The 21148-nt window shown below is 44.0% G+C and overlaps 1 protein-coding gene across 1 annotated transcript in view; it reads left to right on the top strand.

The window, feature by feature from the left end:
- Positions 1 to 21148, top strand: part of LOC139388249 (V-set and immunoglobulin domain-containing protein 10-like 2) — a gene marked incomplete at both ends in the record, with an annotated part of 152712 nt that overhangs the window by 5830 nt on the left and 125734 nt on the right. Inside the window, one exon of the mRNA XM_071134798.1 lies at positions 20048 to 20227. Within this exon, the coding sequence (XP_070990899.1) occupies positions 20048 to 20227 (180 nt within the window). The remainder of the gene's footprint in view (positions 1 to 20047; positions 20228 to 21148) is intronic.

Here is a 21148-nt window from a genome sequence, read left to right as displayed (position 1 = left end):
CATAAGCTACAGACAATGAATGCAATTGACTATGAGAGTACAGAGATACCGTGATTAGATCCTGAGGACCATTGTCATGCCATGATGTCATGTTTCAGCATGATAATACACAGTCATATGTTGCACGGATCTGTACACAAATCCTGGAAGCTAAAAACGTCCCAGTTCTTCCATGGCCTGCAGACATGTCACCCATTGAGCATGTTTAGGATGCTCTGTATTTACATATACGACAGCGTGTTCCAGTTCCCGTCAATATCCAGCAACTTCGTACACAGCCATTAAAGAGGGGTGGACAACATTCCACTGGCCACAATCAACAGCCTGTTTAACTGTATGCAAAGGAAATGTATCGCGCTGCATGAGGCAAATGGTAGTCACACCAGCCAGAAAAAGACTGGTTTTCTGATCCACGCCCCAACTGTTTTGTTGTTTAAAGTATCTGTGACCAACAGATGCATATCTGTATTTTCAGTCAATTAATAGATTAGGGCCTAATGCATTTATTTAAATTGACTCATTTCTTTATATGAACTCAATATGTAACTCAGTAAAATCTTTGAAATTGTTGCATGTTGCGTTTATGTTTTTGTTCAGTGTACATTGATTCATCTTAAAGGAGAAATTTCATCTCCACATGGTCTATCTTCCCTATAGGTCTACATTAAAATACATGAAAATAAAGGAGAGCAGCACACTAGGAGCTCAGATGCAAAAATGTAATGTCCAAAGTTTCGACAGACAAGCTGTCCTCATCAGGGTATAATGACAAACACTGCGTGGTGACTCGTTTATCATGGCAGGGTTTGGACTGATATCATTGGTTAATTCTTATATATTAAAATAACATACAAAAAAACATAAGTGGATAGCATACGATCAGAGATACAATTTGGCTACATAAGCCTATAAACATTTACAATAGCAAAATCACAATAATATAAAAAAATGGCATCAAGTCTGCATGGAGACCAAAGGGAGCAAGGGTCTTTGAATTAAATATCCAGGCAGGCTCTCGTTTTAACAATAAATTATCGAGATCACTCACTCTCCTAGGGAGGGTGACATGTTCGATGCCAACATATAATAGAGACGAAATCGAGCAGTTTGCTTCCAAAAAGTGGTCCGCAACTGGGTAAGTCGAGTTTTTGCACCTAATGGTGCTATGATGCTCCGAGATTTGTACTTTTAATTTGCGCTTTGTTTTACCCACATAATCTTTACCACAAGGACAAGTTATAAGATAAATAACTGCCTTTAGTGGAGTACATGACGACACCTTTGATTGGGATATGTTTCCCTGTTTGGGGGTGTTTGAAGGATCTACATTTATAAGTGCCATTGCATTGAGCACAGCCATTACACTTGTAGATTCCGTCCAGTAGGGGCGCAAATAGACGTTGTGCAGGGATATCTTGGTGTGGTAAATCAGAGTTTACCAGTTGATCTCTGAGGTTTCTGCCCTGCGAGAATACGACCAAGGGAAGGTTCGAAAACACATTACCGATACCTTCATCAGATCTTAGAATGTGCCAATGTTTGTAAACGATTCCCTTCATTTGTTCAGAGCACTTTGAATAGCGAGCAGTTAGAACGTAAGAATGCTTCTTTTTGCGAGACTGACCTTGAAAAAGGTCATGTCTTGTTTTGTTTTGAATTTTCTCAATGGCAGTATTAATGTGACCATTTTTGTACCCCCTCTCCTTGAATTTTCTTTGCGTCTCAGCCATATTTCTGTCAAAATCTGATTGTTTTTTGCAAATTCAATTTCAAATTCAACAAACGGTTACGATCAGTAGGTTTCCTGTAAAGATCCGTGTATAGAACATTATCTTCACACAAGATCAGAAGATCAAGAAAACTGATTTGACGTGTATCAGATTGCATAGTAAATCTCAAATCCTCAGAACTGGAGTTAAGAAAAGCATGGAATATCTGGAGCTGTTTTGTATCACCCTTCCATAGAAGAAAAAAATATCATCAATATACCGTTTTCAAATAATGTTAGGCAATAATTTATTTTTGAGAGGATTGAAAATACTCTTTCTCCATGTAACCCACATACAAATTAGCATATTTAGGAGCTATGGGGGATCCCATAGCAGTACCCTTCGTCTGAATAAAGAAATAATTTAGGAAACATGAAGTAGTTGTGTGTGAGTACTATTTCAGCCAATGTTATAATGCATGCACTGGAAGATAGTTCATTAGGGTCACGTTGCAGAAGAAAATGTTCCATAGCTTCAATACCGCCCTCGTGTGGAATATTTGTGTGTAACGACTCAACATCAAAAGTAACTAACAAAGTGTTATCAGGGAGAGGATCAAGAGATTCAATGATAGAGATCATACTGCTGGTGTCTTTTACAAAGGAGGGGAGCTGTTCTGAGACCATACTGCTGGTGTCCTTTAGGAGGGGAGCTGGTCTGAGACCATACTGCTGGTGTCCTTTAGGAGGGGAGCTGTTCTGAGACCAGACTGCTGGTGTCCTTTACAAAGGAGGGGAGCTGTTCTGAGACCAGACTGCTGGTGTCCTTTACAAAGGAGGGGAGCTGTTCTGAGACCAGACTACTGGTGTCCTTTACAAAGGAGGGGAGCTGTTCTGAGATCATACTGCTGGTGTCCTTTAGGAGGGGAGCTGTTCTGAGATCATACTGCTGGTGTCCTTTAGGAGGGGAGCTGTTCTGAGATCATACTGCTGGTGTCCTTTACAAAGGAGGGGAGCTGTTCTGAGACCATACTGCTGGTGTCCTTGACAAAGGAGGGGAGCTGTTCTGAGACCATACTGCTGGTGTCCTTTAGGAGGGGAGCTATTCTGAGACCATACTGCTGGTGTCCTTTAGGAGGGAAGCCGTTACTACATCAATGCTCTCTACAATAGGGCCGTTACTGCATCAATGCTCGCTGCAATAGGGGCCATTACTGCATCAATGCCCACTACAATAGGGCCGTTACTGCATCAATGCCTGCTACAATAGGGGCTGTTACGGCATCAATGCCCACTTCAATAGGGGCTGTTACTGCATCAATGCCCACTACAATAGGGCCGTTACTACATCAATGCTCGCTACAATAGGGCCGTTACTGCATCAATGCTCGCTACAATAGGGCTGTTACTGCATCAATGCCCGCTGCAATAGGGGCCATTACTGCATCAATGCCCGCTACAATAGGGGCCGTTACTGCATCAATGCCCACTACAATAGGGGCCGTTACTGCATCAATGCCCACTACAATAGCGGCTGTTACTGCATCAATGCCTGCTACAATAGGGCCGTTACTGCATCAATGCCTGCTACAATAGGGACGTTACTTTATCAATGCCTGCTACAATAGGGCCGTTACTGCATCAATGCCTGCTACAATAGGGACGTTACTTTATCAGTGCCTGCTACAATAGGGCCGTTACTGCATCAATGCCCGCAACAATAGGGACGTTACTGCATCAATGCCTGCTACAATAGGGACGTTACTTTATCAATGCCTGCTACAATAGGGACGTTACTTTATCAATGCCTGCTACAATAGGGCCGTTACTGCATCAATGCCCACTACAATAGGGGACGTTACTGCATCAATGCCTGCTACAATAGGGACGTTACTGCATCAATGCCCACTACAATAGGGCCGTTACTGCATCAATGCCCACTACAATAGGGGACGTTACTGCATCAATGCCCACTACAATAGGGGACGTTACTGCATCAATGCCTGCTACAATAGGGACGTTACTGCATCAATGCCCGCAACAATAGGGCGCCCTGGAGGTTTTGTAACATTCTTGTGTCATTTCGACAAAGTATAGAAAGTGGCAATTTTAGGGTGTTGAATATCCAGGACAGTAAAGATAGTCCTCTGAAATGGGGAAGTGGGGTCACGTCTGAGTTTCTTGTAAAAGGTGTTGTCAAACAGTTGTCTATGACACTCATTTACATAAACTGTCCTATCCATGAGTACAACCGACCCACCCTTATCAGCAGGGCGGGTAAGGACTGACGTATCATATTGTACAACCGACCCACCCTTATCAGCAGGGCGGGTAAGGACTGACGTATCATATTGTACAACCGACCCACCCTTATCAGCAGGGCGGGTAAGGACTGACGTATCATATTGTACAACCGACCCACCCTTATCAGCAGGGTGGGTAAGGACTGACGTATCATATTGTACAACCGACCCACCCTTATCAGCAGGGTGGGTAAGGACTGACGTATCGGATTGTACAACCTACCCACCCTTATCAGCAGGGCGGGTAAGGACTGACGTGTCATATTGTACAACCGACCCACCCTTATCAGCAGGGTGGGTAAGGACTGACGTATCGGATTGTACAACCGACCCACCCTTATCAGCAGGGCGGGTAAGGACTGACGTATCATATTGTACAACCGACCCACCCTTATCAGCAGGGTGGGTAAGGACTGACGTATCGGATTGTACAACCGACCCACCCTTATCAGCAGGGTGGGTAAGGACTGACGTATCATATTGTACAACCGACCCACCCTTATCAGCAGGGTGGGTAAGGACTGACGTATCGGATTGTACAACCGACCCACCCTTATCAGCAGGGCGGGTAAGGACTGACGTATCATATTGTACAACCGACCCACCCTTATCAGCAGGGTGGGTAAGGACTGACGTATCGGATTGTACAACCGACCCACCCTTATCAGCAGGGCGGGTAAGGACTGACGTATCATATTGTACAACCGACCCACCCTTATCAGCAGGGTGGGTAAGGACTGACGTATCATATTGTACAACCTACCCACCCTTATCAGCAGGGCGGGTAAGGACTGACGTATCATATTGTACAACCGACCCACCCTTATCAGCAGGGTGGGTAAGGACTGACGTATCATATTGTACAACCTACCCACCCTTATCAGCAGGGCGGGTAAGGACTGACGTATCGGATTGTACAACCGACCCACCCTTATCAGCAGGGCGGATAAGGACTGACGTATCATATTGTACAACCGACCCACCCTTATCAGCAGGGTGGGTAAGGACTGACGTATCATATTGTACAACCTACCCACCCTTATCAGCAGGGCGGGTAAGGACTGACGTATCATATTGTACAACCTACCCACCCTTATCAGCAGGGCGGGTAAGGACTGACGTATCGGATTGTACAACCGACCCACCCTTATCAGCAGGGTGGGTAAGGACTGACGTATCATGTTGTACAACCGACCCACCCTTATCAGCAGGGTGGGTAAGGACTGACGTATCGGATTGTACAACCGACCCACCCTTATCAGCAGGGCGGGTAAGGACTGACGTATCATATTGTACAACCGACCCACCCTTATCAGCAGGGCGGGTAAGGACTGACGTATCATATTGTACAACCGACCCACCCTTATCAGCAGGGCGGGTAAGGACTGACGTATCGGATTGTAAATCAAGCCAAGCTTGTTTTTCATCTTTAGGTAAATTATGTAAAGATTTGTTCTCCTGTTTGTTCTTAAGGAGATGAACAACATATTTTTCAACCAGTCTGCAATATGTCTCAATAGACTGATTGCGATTGGCTGGAGGTATAAAATAACTCTTGCTTCTAAAAGGAGTCGGAGTATGTGCAGGTGAGAAACCTACTTGTTCAGTAGAAATATCACAATTAGGGGAGCTAAAGTATTCCCTTAAACGGATGTTTCTAAAAATCTTAAACATGTCTACCTTCAGATCAAAATCGTTGTACTGAGTTGTAGGCACAAAATATAACCCTTTATTAAGCAAGGAGATATGGGCAGGGCTCCATATCTTGCTTGATAAATTAAAGACACTCAGTCCCGTGGGTTCTGGAACCGTGTGAATGGTCCCCTCTGCCTCTGGAAGTCGTATCTTCTTACCCTGTCGGGTCCAACATCTCGTCGGTGTGCGTGCCTGAAGACACCTCTGCTCTTCCGTTGGCCCAGTCTCTCGTTGGATAAAAAACGGGCACTGGAAGCGGATGAGATGCTGGTTTCAGTATGAACATCTCCACAGGACCTATCTTCCCTATAGGCCTACATTAAAAGTTGTATTTGTAGTTGTATTAGTAGCAGTAGTAGAAGTAGTAATAGTAGTAGTAGTAGTCGAAGTAGTAGCAGTAGTAGTGGTAGTTACAATAGTAGTAGCACTAGTAGTAGTAGTAGTAATAGTAGTGGTAGTGCTAATAGTATTGATAGTAGTAATAGTTGTAGTAGTAGTTGTTGTAAATTTAGCAGTAGTAGTAGTTGTAGTTGTAGTAGTAGTAGTGGTAGCAATAGTTGTAGTGGTAGTAGTAGTAGTAGTAGTATTATTGATGGCAGCATTCGTGTGAAACTGAAAGCCCGAACCACTCAGGGCAAGGTGACCGGAAACATGACCGAATACAAACAGTGTAACTATTCCCTCCGCGAGGCAATCAAACAAGCTAAGCGTCAGTATAGAGACAAAGTAGAATCTCAATTCAACGGCTCAGACACAAGAGGTACAGTGCCTTGCGAAAGTATTCGGCCCCCTTGAACTTTGCGACCTTTTGCCACATTTCAGGCTTCAAACATAAAGATATAAAACTGTATTTTTTTGTGAAGAATCAACAACAAGTGGGACACAATCATGAAGTGGAACGACATTTATTGGATATTTCAAACTTTTTTAACAAATCAAAAACTGAAAAAATGAGGCGTGCAAAATTATTCAGCCCCTTTACTTTCAGTGCAGCAAACTCTCTCCAGAAGTTCAGTGAGGATCTCTGAATGATCCAATGTTGACCTAAATGACTAATGATGATAAATACAATCCACCTGTGTGTAATCAAGTCTCCGTATAAATGCACCTGCACTGTGATAGTCTCAGAGGTCCGTTAAAAGCGCAGAGAGCATCATGAAGAACAAGGAACACACCAGGCAGGTCCGAGATACTGTTGTGAAGAAGTTTAAAGCCGGATCTGGATACAAAAAGATTTCCCAAGCTTTAAACATCCCAAGGAGCACTGTGCAAGCGATAATATTGAAATGGAAGGAGTATCAGACCACTGCAAATCTACCAAGACCTGGCCGTCCCTCTAAACTTTCAGCTCATACAAGGAGAAGACTGATCAGAGATGCAGCAAGAGGCCCATGATCACTCTGGATGAACTGCAGAGATCTACAGCTGAGGTGGGAGACTCTGTCCATAGGACAACATTCATTCGTATATTGCACAAATCTGGCCTTTATGGAAGAGTGGCAAGGAGAAAGCCATTTCTTAAAGATATCCATAAAAAGTGTTGTTTAAAGTTTGCCACAAGCCACCTGGGAGACACACCAAACATGTGGAAGAAGGTGCTCTGGTCAGATGAAACCAAAATTGAACTTTTTGACAACAATACAAAACGTTATGTCTGGCGTAAAAGCCACACAGCTGAACACACCATCCCCACTGTCAAACATGGTGGTGGCAGCATCATGGTTTGGGCCTGCTTTTCTTCAGCGGGGACAGGGAAGATGGTTAAAATTGATGGGAAGATGGATGGAGCCAAATACAGGACCATTCTGGAAGAAAACCTGATGGAGTCTGCAAAAGACCTGAGACTGGGATGGAGATTTGTCTTCCAACAAGACAATGATCCAAAACATAAAGCAAAATCTACAATGGAATGGTACAATGGAATGGTATCCAGGTGTTAGAATGGCCAAGTCAAAGTCCAGACCTGAATCCAATCGAGAATCTGTGGAAAGAACTGAAAACTGCTGTTCACAAATGCTCTCCATCCAACCTCACTGAGCTCGAGCTGTTTTGCAAGGAGGAATGGGAAAAAATGTCAGTCTCTCGATGTGCAAAACTGATAGAGACATACCCCAAGCGACTTACAGCTGTAATCGCAGCAAAAGGTGGCGCTACAAAGTATTAACTTAAGGGGGCTGAATAATTTTGCACACCCAATTTTTCAGTTTTTGATTTGTTAAAAAAGTTTGAAATATCCAATAAATGTCGTTCCACTTCATGATTGTGTCCCACTTGTTGTTGATTCTTCACAAAAAAATACAGTTTTATATCTTTATGTTTGAAGCCTGAAATGTGGCAAAAGGTCGCAAAGTTCAAGGGGGCCGAATACTTTCGCAAGGCACTGTATGTGGCAGGGTCTACAGTCAATCACGGATTACAAAAATAAAACCAGCCCAGTCATGGACCAGGATGTCTTGCTCCCAGGCAGACTAAATAACTTTTTTGCCCGCTTTGAGGACAATACAGTCCCACTGACACGGCCCGCAACTAAAACATGCGGACTCTCCTTCACTGCAGCCAACGTGAGGAAAACATTTAAACGTGTCAACCCTCGCAAGGCTGCAGGCCCAGACGGCATCCCCAGCCGCACCCTCAGAGCATGCGCAGACCAGCTGGCTGGTGTGTTTACGGACATATTCAATCAATCCCTATCCCAGTCTGTTGTTCCCACATGCTTCAAGAGGGCCACCATTGTTCCTGTTCCCAAGAAAGCTAAGGTAACTGAGCTAAACGACTACCGCCCCGTAGCACTCACTTCCGTCATCATGAAGTGCTTTGAGAGACTAGTCAAGGACCATATCACCTCCACCCTACCTGACACCCTAGACCCACTCCAATTTGCTTACCGCCCAAATAGGTCCACAGACGATGCAATCTCAACCACACTGCACACTGCCCTAACCCATCTGGACAAGAGGAATACCTATGTGAGAATGCTGTTCATCAACTACAGCTCAGCATTTAACACCATAGTGCCCTCCAAGCTCATCATCAAGCTCGAGACCCTGGGTCTCGACCCCTCCCTGTGCAACTGGGTACTGGACTTCCTGACGGGCCGCCCCCAGGTGGTGAGGGTAGGCAACAACATTTCCACCCCGCTGATCCTCAACACTGGGGCCCCACAAGGGTGCGTTCTGAGCCCTCTCCTGTACTCCCTGTTCACCCACGACTGCGTGGCCACGCACGCCTCAAACTCAATAATCAAGTTTGCGGACGACACAACAGTTGTAGGCTTGATTACCAACAACGACGAGACGGCCTACAGGGAGGAGGTGAGGGCCCTCGGAGTGTGGTGTCAGGAAAATAACCTCAACGTCAACAAAACTAAGGAGATGATTGTGGACTTCAGGAAACAGCAGAGGGAACACCCCCCTATCCACATCGATGGAACAGTAGTGGAGAGGGTAGTAAGTTTTAAGTTCTGGAATTGGTCCACCCACACAGACAGCATCGTGAAGAAGGCGCAGCAGCGCCTCTTCAACCTCAGGAGGTTGAAGAAATTCGGCTTGTCACCAAAAGCACTCACAAACTTGTACAGATGCACAATTTAGAGCATCCTGTCGGGCTGTATCACCGCCTGGTACGGCAACTGCTCCGCCCACAACCGTAAGGCTCTCCAGAGGGTAGTGAGGTCTGCACAACGCATCACCGGGGGCAAACTACCTGCCCTCCAGGACACCTACACCACCCGATGTCACAGGAAGGCCATAAAGATCATCAAGGACAACAACCACCCGAGCCACTGCCTGTTCATCCCGCTATCATCCAGAAGGCGAGGTCAATACAGGTGCATCAAAGCTGGGACCGAGAGACTGAAAAACAACTTCTATCTCAAGGCCATCAGACTGTTAAACAGCCACCACTAACATTGAGTGGCTGCTGCCAACACACTGACTCAACTCCAGCCACTTTAATAATGGGAATTGATGGGAAATGATGTAAAATATATCACTAGCCACTTTAAACAATGCTACCTAATATAATGTTTACATACCCTACATTATTCATCTCATATGTGTATGTATATACTGTACTCTATATCATCTACTGCATCTTTATGTAATACATGTATCACTAGCCACTTTAACTATGCCACTTTGTTTACATACTCATCTCATATGTATATACTGCACTCAATACCACCTACTGTATCTTGCCTATGCCGCTCTGTACCATCACTCATTCATATATCTTTATTTACATATTCTTTATCCCCTTACACTTGTGTCTATAAGGTAGTAGTTTTGGAATTGTTAGCTAGATTACTTGTTGGTTATTACTGCATTGTCGGAACTAGAAGCACAAGCATTTCGCAACACTCGCATTAACATCTGCTAACCATGTGTCTGTGACAAATAACATTTGATTTGATTTGATTAGATTTATTAGTAGTAATATTAGTAGTAGTAATATAAGTAGTAGCCGTACTAGTATCAGCAGTAGTAGCATTGGTATGAGTAGTAGTAGCAGTAGTAATAGTAGTGGTTGTAGTTGCAGTAGAAGTATCAGCATTAGTTGTAGTAGTAGTACTAGTAGTAAGAGCAGTTGCTGTAGTTGTAGTAATAGTAGCAGTAGTAGTGGTAGAAGTAATAGTAGTAGTAGCAGTGGTGGAGTAATAGCTGTTGTAGCAGTAGTACTAGTAGTAGTGGTGTTAGAAGTATTAGAATAAGAGTAGCAGTAGTGGTAGTAGTAGTCTTAGAAATAGTAGTAGAAGTAGTAGTAATAGTAATAGTAGTAGTAGTAATATTATTAATATTCGTAGTAGTAGTAGTACTAGCAGTACAACTACTACTACTGCTACTACTACTACCACTACTACTACTACAACTACCACTACCAACGCTACTACTGCTACTATTACTACTACTACTACTACTACTACTACCACTACTATTACTACCTCTACTACTAGTAATAGTAGTAGTAGTAGTAGTTGTGGTACTAGTAGTCGTCGTACTAGTAATAGTAGTAGTAGCAGTAGCAGTAGCAATAGTAGTAAAAGTAGCAGTTGTAGTAGTTGTAGTAGTGTTAGTGGTGGAAGTAATAGTAGTAGTAGCAGTAGCAGCAGCAATAGTAGTAGTAGTAGTAATAGTAGTGATAGTAGCAATAGTAGTAGTAGTAGTAACAGTAGTAGCAGTTGCAGTAGTAGTAATAGTAGTAGAAGTAGTAGTAGTAAAAGCATTAGTAGCAGAGGTAGTTATAGTAGCGCTAGTACCGGTAGTATTAGTGGTAGTAGTAGTAGTAGTTGTATTTGTAGTTAGTAGTAGTATTAGTAGTATTAGTAGTATTAGTAGTAGTAGTAGAATTAGTAATAGTAGTAGTCGAAGTATTAGCAGTAATAGTGGACAATAGAGACAATAGTAGTAGCACTAGTAGTAGAAGTAGTAAATGTAGTGCTAATAGTTTCGATAGTAGTAATAGTAGTAGTAGTAGTAGTAGTAGTAGTAGTTGTTGTAAATTTAGCAGTAGTAGTAGTAGTAGTGGTAGCAGTAGTAGTAGTAGTAGTATTAGTAGTAATATTAGTAGTAGTAATATAAGTAGTAGCAGTACTAGCAGTAGTAGTAGAGATAGTAATAGTAGTATTAGCAGTAGTAGTAGTAATAGTAGAAGTAGTAGCATTGGTAGGAGAAGTAGTAGTAGTCGTGGTAGTAGTAGTAGCAGTAGCAGTAGTAGTTGTAGTAGTAACAGTAATAGTTTCAGTAGTAGTAGTGGTTGTAGTAGCAGTTGAAGTAGCAGCATTAGTTGCAGTAGTAGTAATAGTAGTAAGAGCAGTAGCTGTAGTTGTAGTAATAGCAGTAGTAGTGGTGGAAGTAATAGTAGTAGTAGCAGTGGTGGAGTAATAGTTGTAGTAGCAGTAGTACTAGTAGTAGTGGTGTTAGAAGTATTAATAAACGTAGCGGTAGTAGTAGTAGTCTTAGAAATAGTAGTAGAAATAGTAGTAATAGTAATAGTAGTAGTAGTAGTAGTAATATTATTACAGCAGAACTACACTAGCAGTACAACTACTACTACTGCTACTACTACTACAGCTACTACTACTACAACTACTACTACCAATGCTACTACTGCTACTATTACTACTACTACAACTAATATTACTACATCTACTACTAGTACTAGTAGTATTAGTAGTAGTAGTAGTACTAGTAGTAGTAGTACTAGTAGTAGTAATCGTAGTTGTAGTAGCAGTAATATTAGTAGCAGTAGTAGTAGTAGTAGTAGTAGTAGTAGTAGTAGTAGCAGTTTTTGCAGTAGTAGTGGTTGTAGTAGTAGTGGTAGTAGTGTTAGTAGTAGTAGTAGTAGTAGTAGTAGTAGTAGCAGTAGCAGTAGCAGTGGATGTAGTTGTAGTTGTTGTAGTACTAGTGGTAGTAATAGTAGTAGTAGCAGTAGTAGTAGTCATGGTTGTAGTGGTAGTGTTAATAGTAGTAGCACTAGTAGTAGTAATAGTAGCAGTAGTAGTACTTGTAGTAATAGCAGTGGGACTAGTAATAGTAGTAGTACTAGTAGCAGTAGTAGTAGTAGTAGTAGTAGTAGTAGTAGTAGTAGTAGTAGTAGTTGTAGTTGTAGTCGTAGTGGTAACCGTAGTAGCACCAGTAATTGTAATAGTAGTTGCAGCAGTAGTAGTATTATTTGTAGTTGTAGTAGTATTAGTAGTAATAATAGCAGTTGTAGCAGTAGTAGTATTAGTAGTAATAATAGTAGTAGTTTTAATAGTAGTAGTAGTAGTAGTTTTAGTAGTGGTATAGTAGTAGTAGTTGTAGTAGTAGTAGTAGTAGCAGCAGCAGTAGTAGCAGTAGTAGTAGTAGTAGTACTGGTAATAGTAGTAGTAATAATAGAAGTAGTAATAGTAACGGTAGTGGTATTAGTATTAGTAGTACTAGAAGTAGTCGCAGTAGTAGTAGTAGTAGTAGTAGTAGTAGTAGTAGTGGTAGTAGTAGTAGTAGTAGTGGTAGTAGTAGCAGTAGTAGTAGCAGTAGTAGAAGTAGTAGTAGTTTTAGTTGTAGTCGTAGTAGTAGCAGTAGCAGTAGTAGTGGTAGTAGTAGTATTAGTAGTAGTGGTTGTAGTAGTATTAGTAGTAGCAGTAATAGTAGTATTGGTAGTAGTAGTAGCAGGAGCAGTATTAGTAGTCAGAGTAGTAGCAGTAGCAGTAGTAGTGGTAGTAGTATTAGTAGTAGTGGTAGTAGTAGTATTAGTAGTAGCAGTAATAGTAGTATTGGTAGTAGTAGTAGTAGCAGGAGCAGTATTAGTAGTCGGAGTTGTAGTAGTAGCAGTAGCAGTAGTAGTGGTAGTAGTAGTAATAGTAGTAGTACTAGTAGTAGCACTAATAGTAGTAGTGTTCTTAGCAGAAGCATTAGTAGAGGTAGTCGTAGTTCTAGTAGTAGTAGTAGCAGTTGTGGTGGTGGTGGTAGTAGTAGTAGTAGTAGTAGTAGTAGTAGTATCAAATCAAATCAAATGTATTTATATAGCCCTTCTTACATCAGCTGATATGTCAAAGTGCTGTACAGAAACCCAGCCTAAAACCCCAAACAGCAAGCAATCCAGGTGTAGAAGCACGGTGGCTAGGGAAAACTCCCTAGAAAGGCCAAAACCTAGGAAGAAACCTTGAGAGGAACCAGGCTATGAGGGGTGGCCAGTCCTCTTCTGGCTGTGCCCGGTGGAGATTTTAACAGAACATGGCCAAGATGTTCAAATGTTCATAAATGGCCTCCCGGGTGGTGCAGTGGTTAAGGGTGCTGTACTGCAGCGCCAGCTATGCCACCAGAGACTCTGGGTTCGCGCCCAGGCTCTGTGGTAACACAATTGGCATAGCGTCGTCCGGGTTAAGGAGTGTTTAGCCGGTAGGGGGGATATCCTTGTCTCATCACGCACCAGCGACTCCTGTGGTGGGCCGGGCGCAGTGCACGCTAACAAAGGTTGCCAGGTGCACGGCTGGCTTCCGGGTTGGATGCGCGCTGTGTTAAGAAGCAGTGCGGCTTGGTTGGGTTGTGTATCGGAGGACGCATGTCTCATCGCTACAACTCCCGTACGAGCTCAGGAGAGAAAAACCTTTGTCTCTACCGAGCCCGTACGGGAGTTGTAGCGATGAGACAAGATAGTAGCTACTAACAATTGGATACTACGAAATTGGGGAGAAAAGGGGGGTAAAATTTAAATAAAAACAAATAAATAAAAATAAAAAAATTTCATAAATGACCAACAGGGTCAAATAATAATAATCACAGTAAGTTGTTGAGGGTGCAGCAAGTCAGCACCTCAGTTGGCTTTTCATAGCCGATCATCAAGAGTATCTCTACTGCTCCTGCTGTCTTCTGCTGTTGAAAACAGCAGGTCTGGGACAGGTAGCCCGTCCGGTGAACAGGTCGGGTTTTTATTTTTTTTAGCTTTATTTAACTAGGCAAGTCAGTTAAGAACAAATTCTTATTTTCAATGACGGCCTAACCTAGTGGGTTAACTGCCTGTTCAGGGGCAGAACCACAGATTTGTACCTTGTCAGCTCGGGGATCGTAACCTTCCGGTTACTAGTCCAATTCTCTAACCACTAGGTTCCATAGCCGCAGGCAGAACAGTTGAAACTGGAGCAGCAGCATGACCAGGTGAACTGGGGACAGCAAGGAGTCATCATGCCAGGTTGTCCTGAGGCATGGTCCTAGGGCTCAGGTCCTCTGAGAGAGAGAAAGAAAGAAAGAGAGAAAGGGAGACTCCAGACAAAACAAACTGATCTTAGCCCACCGACACATAAACTACTGCAACATAAATACTGGAGGGTGAGACAGGAGGTGTCAGGAGACACTGTGGCCCCATCCGATGATACCCCCGGACAGAGCCAAACAGGCAGGATATAACCCCACCCACTTTGCCAAAGCACAGCCCCCACACCACTAGAGGGATATCTTCAACCACCAACTTACCATCCTGAGACAAGGCCGAGTATAGCCCACAAATATCTCTGCCACGGCACAACCCAAGGGGGGGCGCCAACCCAGACAGGAAGATCACATCAGTGACTCAACCCACTCAAGTGACGCACCCCTCCTAGGGACGGCATGAAAGAGCACCAGTAAGCCAGTGATTCAGCCCCTGTAATAGGGTTAGAGATAGAGAACCCCAGTGGAGAGAGGGGAACCAGCCAAGCAGAGACAGCAAGGGCGGTCCGTTGCTCCAGACTCTTTCCGTTCACCTTCAAACTCCTAGGCTAGACTACACTCAATCATATGACCCACTGAAGATGAGTCTTCAGTAAAGACTTAAAGGTTGAGACCGAGTCTGTGTCTCTCACATGGGTAGGCAGACCATTCCATAAAAATGGAGCTCTATAGGAGAAAGCCCTTCCTCCAGCTGTTTGCTTAGAAATTCTAGGGACAATTAGGAGGCCTGCGTCTTGTGACCGTAGCGTACATGTAGGTATGTACGGCAGGACCAAATCGGAAAAGATAGGTAGGAGCAAGCCCATGTAATGCTTTGTAGGTTAGCAGTAAAACCTTGAAATCAGCCCTTGCCTTAACAGGAAGCCAGTGTAGGGAGGCTAGCACTGGAGTAATATGATCAAATTGTTTTGTTCTAGTCAGGATTCTCGCAGCCGTATTTAGGACTAACTGAAGTTTATTTAGTGCTTTATCCGGGTAGCCGGAATGTAGAGCATAGCAGTATTCTAACCTAGAAGTAACAAAAGCATGGATTAATTTTTCTGCATCATTTTTGGACAGAAAGTTTCTGATTTTTGCAATGTTACGTAGAAAAAAGCTGTCCTTGAAACAGTCTTGATATGTTTGTCAAAAGAGAGATCAAGGTCCAGAGTAATGCCGAGGTCCTTCAGAGTTTTATTTGAGACGACTGTACAACCATCAAGATTAATTGTCAGATTCAACCGAAGATCTCTTTGTTTCCTGGGACCTAGAACAAGCATCTATGTTTTGACCGAGTTTAAAAGTAGAACGTTTGCAGCCATCCACTTCCTTATGTCTGAAACACAGACTTCTAGCGAAGGCAATTTTGGGGCTTCACCATGTTTCATTGAAATGTACAGCTGTGTGTAATCTGCATAGCAGTGAAAGTTAACATTATGTTTTTGAATTACATCCCCAAGAGGTAAAATATATAGTGAAAACAATAGTGGTCCTAAAACGGAACCTTGAGGAACACCGAAATTTACAGTTGATTTGTCAGAGGACAAACCATTCAAAGAGACAAACTGATATCTTTCCAATAGATAAGATCTAAACCAGTCCAGAACTTGTCCATGTAGACCAATTTGGGTTTCCAATCTCTCCAAAAGAATGTGGTGATTGATGGTATCAAAAGCAGCACTAAGGTCTAGGAGCACGAGGACAGATGCAGAGCCTCGGTCTGACGCCATTAAAAGGTAATTTACCACCTTCACTAGTACAGTCTCGGTGTCTAAAACCAGACTGAAGCATTTCGTATACATTGTTTGTCTTCAGGAAGGTAGTGAGTTGCTGCGCAACAGCTTTTTCTAAAAATTCTGAGAGGAATGGAAGATTCGATATAGGCCGATAGTTTTTTATATTTTCTGGGTCAAGGTTTGTTTTTTTCAAGAGAGGCTTTATTACTGCCACATCCAGTGGATAGAGAGCCATTTATTATGTTCAACATAGGAGGGCCAAGCACAGGAAGCAGCTCTTTCAGTATTTTAGTTGAAATAGGGTCCAGTATGCAGCTTGAAGGTTTAGAGGCCATGATTATTTTCATCATTGTGTCAAGAGATATAATACTAAAACACTTGAGTGTCTCTCTTGATCCTAGGTCCTGGCAGAGTTGTGCAGACTCAGGGCAACTGAGCTTTGGAGGAATACGCAGATTTAAAGAGGAGTCCGTAATTTGCTTTCTAATGATCATGATCTTTTCCTCAAAGAAGTTCATGAATTCATTACTGATGACGTGAAAGCCATCCTCTCTTGGGGATTGCTGCTTTTTAGTAGCTTTGCGACAGTATCAAAAATACATTTCGGATTGTTCTTATTTTCCTCAATTAAGTTGGAGAAATAGGATGATCGAGCAGCAGTGAGGGCTCTTCGATACTGCATGGTACTGTCTTTCCAAGCTAGTCGGAAGACTTCCAGTTTGGTGTGGCACCATTTCCGTTCCAATGTTCTGGAAGCTTGCTTCAGAGCTCGGGTATTTTCTGTATACCAGGAAGCTAATTTCTTTTGATAAATGTTTTTATTTTTTAGGGATGCAACTGCATCTAGGGTATTGCGCAAGGTTAAATTGTCACCCCCTGGCCTTAGTTATCTTTGTTTTCTTTATTATTTTGGTTAGGTCAGGGTGTGATATGGGAGATTTATGTGTTTTGTCAGGTCTATGGTTTTTGTATGTTTATGGGGCTGTTTCCTGTCTTTGTGTTCTCTGCACCAGATAGGACTGTTTCGGGTTTTGCCACGTTTGTTGTTTTGTAATTGAGTTCATGTTGAGTTTCTCATATTAAAAGCCATGTTGAACTCTAACCACGCTGCATTTTGGTCCTCCTCTCCTTCAACGGAAGAAAACCGACATCAGCTGATCTCTCAAAGTGCTGTACAGAAACCCAGCCTAAAACCCCAAACAGCAAGCAATGCAGGTGTAGAAGCACGGTGGCTAGGAAGAACTCCCTAGAATGGCCAAAACCTAGGAAGAAACCTAGAGAGGAACCAGGCTATGTGTGGTGGCCAGTCCTCTTCTGGCTGTGCCGGGTGGAGATTATAACAGAACATGGCCAAGATGTTCAAATGTTCATAAATGACCAGCATGGTCAAATAATAATAATCACAGGCAGAACAGTTGAAACTGGAGCAGCAGCACGACCAGATGGACTGGGAACAACAAGGAGTCATCATGTCAGGTAGTCCTGAGGCATGGTCCTAGGGCTCAGGTCCTCTGAGAGAGAGAAAGAAAGAACGAGAGAATTAGAGAGAGCATACTTAAATTCACACAGGACACCGGATAGGACAGGAGAAGTACTCCAGATATAACAAACTGACCCTAGCCCCCCGACACATAAACTACTGCAGCATAAATACTGGAGGCTGAGACAGGAGGGGTCAGGAGACACTGTGGCCCCATCCGATGACACCCCCGGACAGGGCCAAACAGGCAGGATATAACCCCACCCCACATTTGCCCTGAGGAGCGTGTTAGTTGTCCGATGCCACCTGTGTCAGTTCCTTGTACTGAGCCTGAAACTTGTGTTAGAGTTCCGGAAGATTTGATGCCGGCTATACACACCAGGTCTCCAGTACACCTTCACAACCCGGTGTGTCCTGTTCCTGCTCCTCGCACTCACCCTGAGGTGCGTGTCCCCAGCCCGGTACCACCAGTGCCGGCATCCCGCACCAGGCTGTCTCTCCGTCCTTTGACTACAGGTGCTCCCGCCTGTCCGGCGCTGCCGGAGTCTCCCGCCTGTCCGGCGCTGTCGGAGTCTCCCGCCTGTCCGGCGCTTTCGGAGTCTCCCGCCAGTCCAGAGGCGCCAGAGCCCCTCAGCCAGGAGCTGCCAGAGCCGTCAGCCAGCCAGCCAGGAGCTGCCAGAGCCGTCAGCCAGCCAGGAGCTGCCAGAGCTGCCCTCCAGTAATGAGCTGCCCTTCAGTCATGACCTGCCCTTCAGTCATGAGCTGCCTTTCAGTCATGTGCTGCCCTCCAGTCATGAGCTGCCCTCCAGTCATGAGCTGCCATTCAGTCCGGAGCTGCCATTCAGTCCAGAGTTGTCCTTAGTCCGGAGCTGTCCTTCAGTCCGGAGCTACCTCTCGGTCATGAGCTACCTCTCGGTCATGAGCTACCTCTCAGTCATGAGCTGTCCCTCAGTTCGGAGGAGTATGCTCAGTCATGAGGCACCCCTCGGTCCATGGACGCTCCTCAGTCCAGTGGGGCCCTTTGTTAGGGTTCCTAGGCCAAGGTCGGCGGTGAGGGTCGCCACTCAAAGGACGCTAAGGAGGTGGACAAAGACAATGGTGGAGTGGGGTCCACGTCCAGCACCAGAGCCGCCACCGTGGACAGACGCCCACCCAGACCCTCCACTATGGATTTAGGTGTGCGTTCGGGAGTCTGCACCTATTGAGGGGGGGGGGGGGGGGGGTGTACTGTCATGCCCTGGCCTTAGTTATCTTTGTTTTCTTTATTATTTTGGTTAGGTCAGGGTGTGACATGGGGGATTTATGTGTTTTGTCAGGTCTATGGTTTTTGTATGTTTATGGGGCTGTTTCCTGTCTTTGTGTTCTCTGCACCAGATAGGACTGTTTCGGGTTTTGCCACGTTTGTTGTTTTGTAATTGAGTTCATGTTGAGTTTCTCATATTAAAAACCATGTTGAACTCTAACCACGCTGCATTTTGGTCCTCCTCTCCTTCAACGGAAGAAAACCGTTACATAAATTGAGTTCCCTCAGTTAGGTGGTTAACTGATTTTTGTCCTCTGGCGTCCTTGGGTAGGCAGAGGGAGTCTGGAAGGACATCAAGGAATCTTTGGGTTGTCTGAGAATTTATAGCACGACTTTTGATGCTCCTTGGTTGGGGTCTGAGCAGATTATTTGTTGCGATTGAAAACGTAATGAAATGGTGGTCCGATAGTCCAGGAATATGAGGAAAAACTTTAAGATCCACAACATTTATACTAGGTCCAGAATATGACTGTGACAGTGAGTAGGTCCATAGACATGTTGGACAAAACCCACTGAGTCGATGATGGCTCCGAAATACTTTTGGAGTGGGTCTGTGGACTTTTCCATGTAAATATTAAAATCACCAAAAATTAGAATATTATCTGCTATGACTACAAGGTCCGATAGGAATTCAGGGAACTCAGTGAGGAACTCTGTATATGGCCCAGGAGGCCTGTAAACAGTAGCTATAAAAAGTGATTGAGTAGGCTGCATAGATTTCATGACTAGAAGCTCAAAAGACGTAGTAGTAGCACTAGTAGCAGTAGTAGTAGTAGTAGTAGCAACAGTAGCAGTAGCAGCAGCAGTAGTACTAGTTGTAGTAGTAGTAGCAACAGTAGCAGTAGCAGCAGTAGCAGTAGCAGCAGCAGTATTAGTTGTATTAGTAGTAGTAGCAGCAGTAGCAGTAGCAGTAGCAGTGGCAGTAGTACTAGTTGTAGTAGTAGTAGTAGTAGCAACAGTAGCAGCAGCAGCAGTATTAGTAGTATTAGTATTAGTAGTAGTAGTAGTAGTAGTAGTAGTAGTAGTAGAAGTAGTAGCAGGAGGAAGAAGAGGATCATTATGATGATTATTATTATTAATATTATTTGCATTATTATTTCTATTTGTTATTTATAATATGTTTTATTATTATTATTTTTATTATTATGTATTTTTTTAGGCCCTAAGCTGCAGAAGCTGGCCCAGAGTCTAGGAGACCTTCAGGTGATCTCTGGCGCCGCCTCTCTGAGTATAGAGCGCCTCCCATTGGCTGCCGAGGGTCTCTACACTTGCCAGGCTCTCTACGACACAGAGCAGGGAGCCAAGCTATACTACTACTACATACACCTACGGGTACTGGGTAAGATATAGTACTACTACGGCTACTGCTACTACTTCTACTGCTTCTACTGCTACTTCTACTACTACAACTATGATACTATTACTATTGCTACTACCACTACTACTACTAACAATACTAAAACTACTACTTAACAATAATGAGGCTATGTACAGGGGGTACAGGTACAGAGTCAGTGTGCGGGTGTACAGGTCAGTTGAGGTCATTTGTACATGTAGGTATGGGTGAAGTGACTATGCGAAGATAATAAACAGCGTGTAGCAGTAGTGTACAAAACAAATGGGGGGGGGGGGGTCAATGTAAATAGTCCGGTGGCCATTTGATTAATTGGTCAGCAGTCTTATGGCTTGGGTGTAGCAGCTGTTAATGAGTCTTTTTGTCATAAAAGTGGCACTCCGGTATTGCTTGCCATGCGGTAGCAGAGAAAACAGTCTATGACTTGGGTGACTGGAGTCTCTGACAATTTGATGGCCTTTCCTCTGACACCGCCTAGTATATAGGTCCTGGATGGCCGGAAGCTTGGATCCAGTGATGTACTGGGCCGTACACACTACCCTCTGTAGCGCCTTACGGTCAGATACCAAGCATTTGTCATACCAGGCGGGGATGCAACCGTCAAGATGCTCTCAATGGTGCAGTTGAAGAACCTTTTGAGGATCTGCGGACCCATGCCAAATCTTTTCAGTCTCATGAGGGGGAATAGGCTTTGTCGTGCCCTCTTCACGACTGTCTTGATGTGTTTGCACCATTCTAGTTAGTTGGTGATGTGGACACCAAGGAACTTGAAACTCTCGACCCGCTCCACTACAGCCCCGTCGATGTTCGGTCCATCTTTTCCTGTAGTCCACGATCAGCTCCTTTGTCTTGCTCACATTGAGGGAGAGGTTGTTGTCCTGGCAGCACACTGTTCTCTGACCTCCT

This window comes from Oncorhynchus clarkii, chromosome 29 (genome assembly GCF_045791955.1).
Source record: "Oncorhynchus clarkii lewisi isolate Uvic-CL-2024 chromosome 29, UVic_Ocla_1.0, whole genome shotgun sequence".
NCBI classification, from domain to species: domain Eukaryota; kingdom Metazoa; phylum Chordata; class Actinopteri; order Salmoniformes; family Salmonidae; genus Oncorhynchus; species Oncorhynchus clarkii.
The sequence above is the reverse complement of the archived record's forward strand: the minus strand, read 5'-3'. Positions and strand labels throughout refer to the sequence as shown.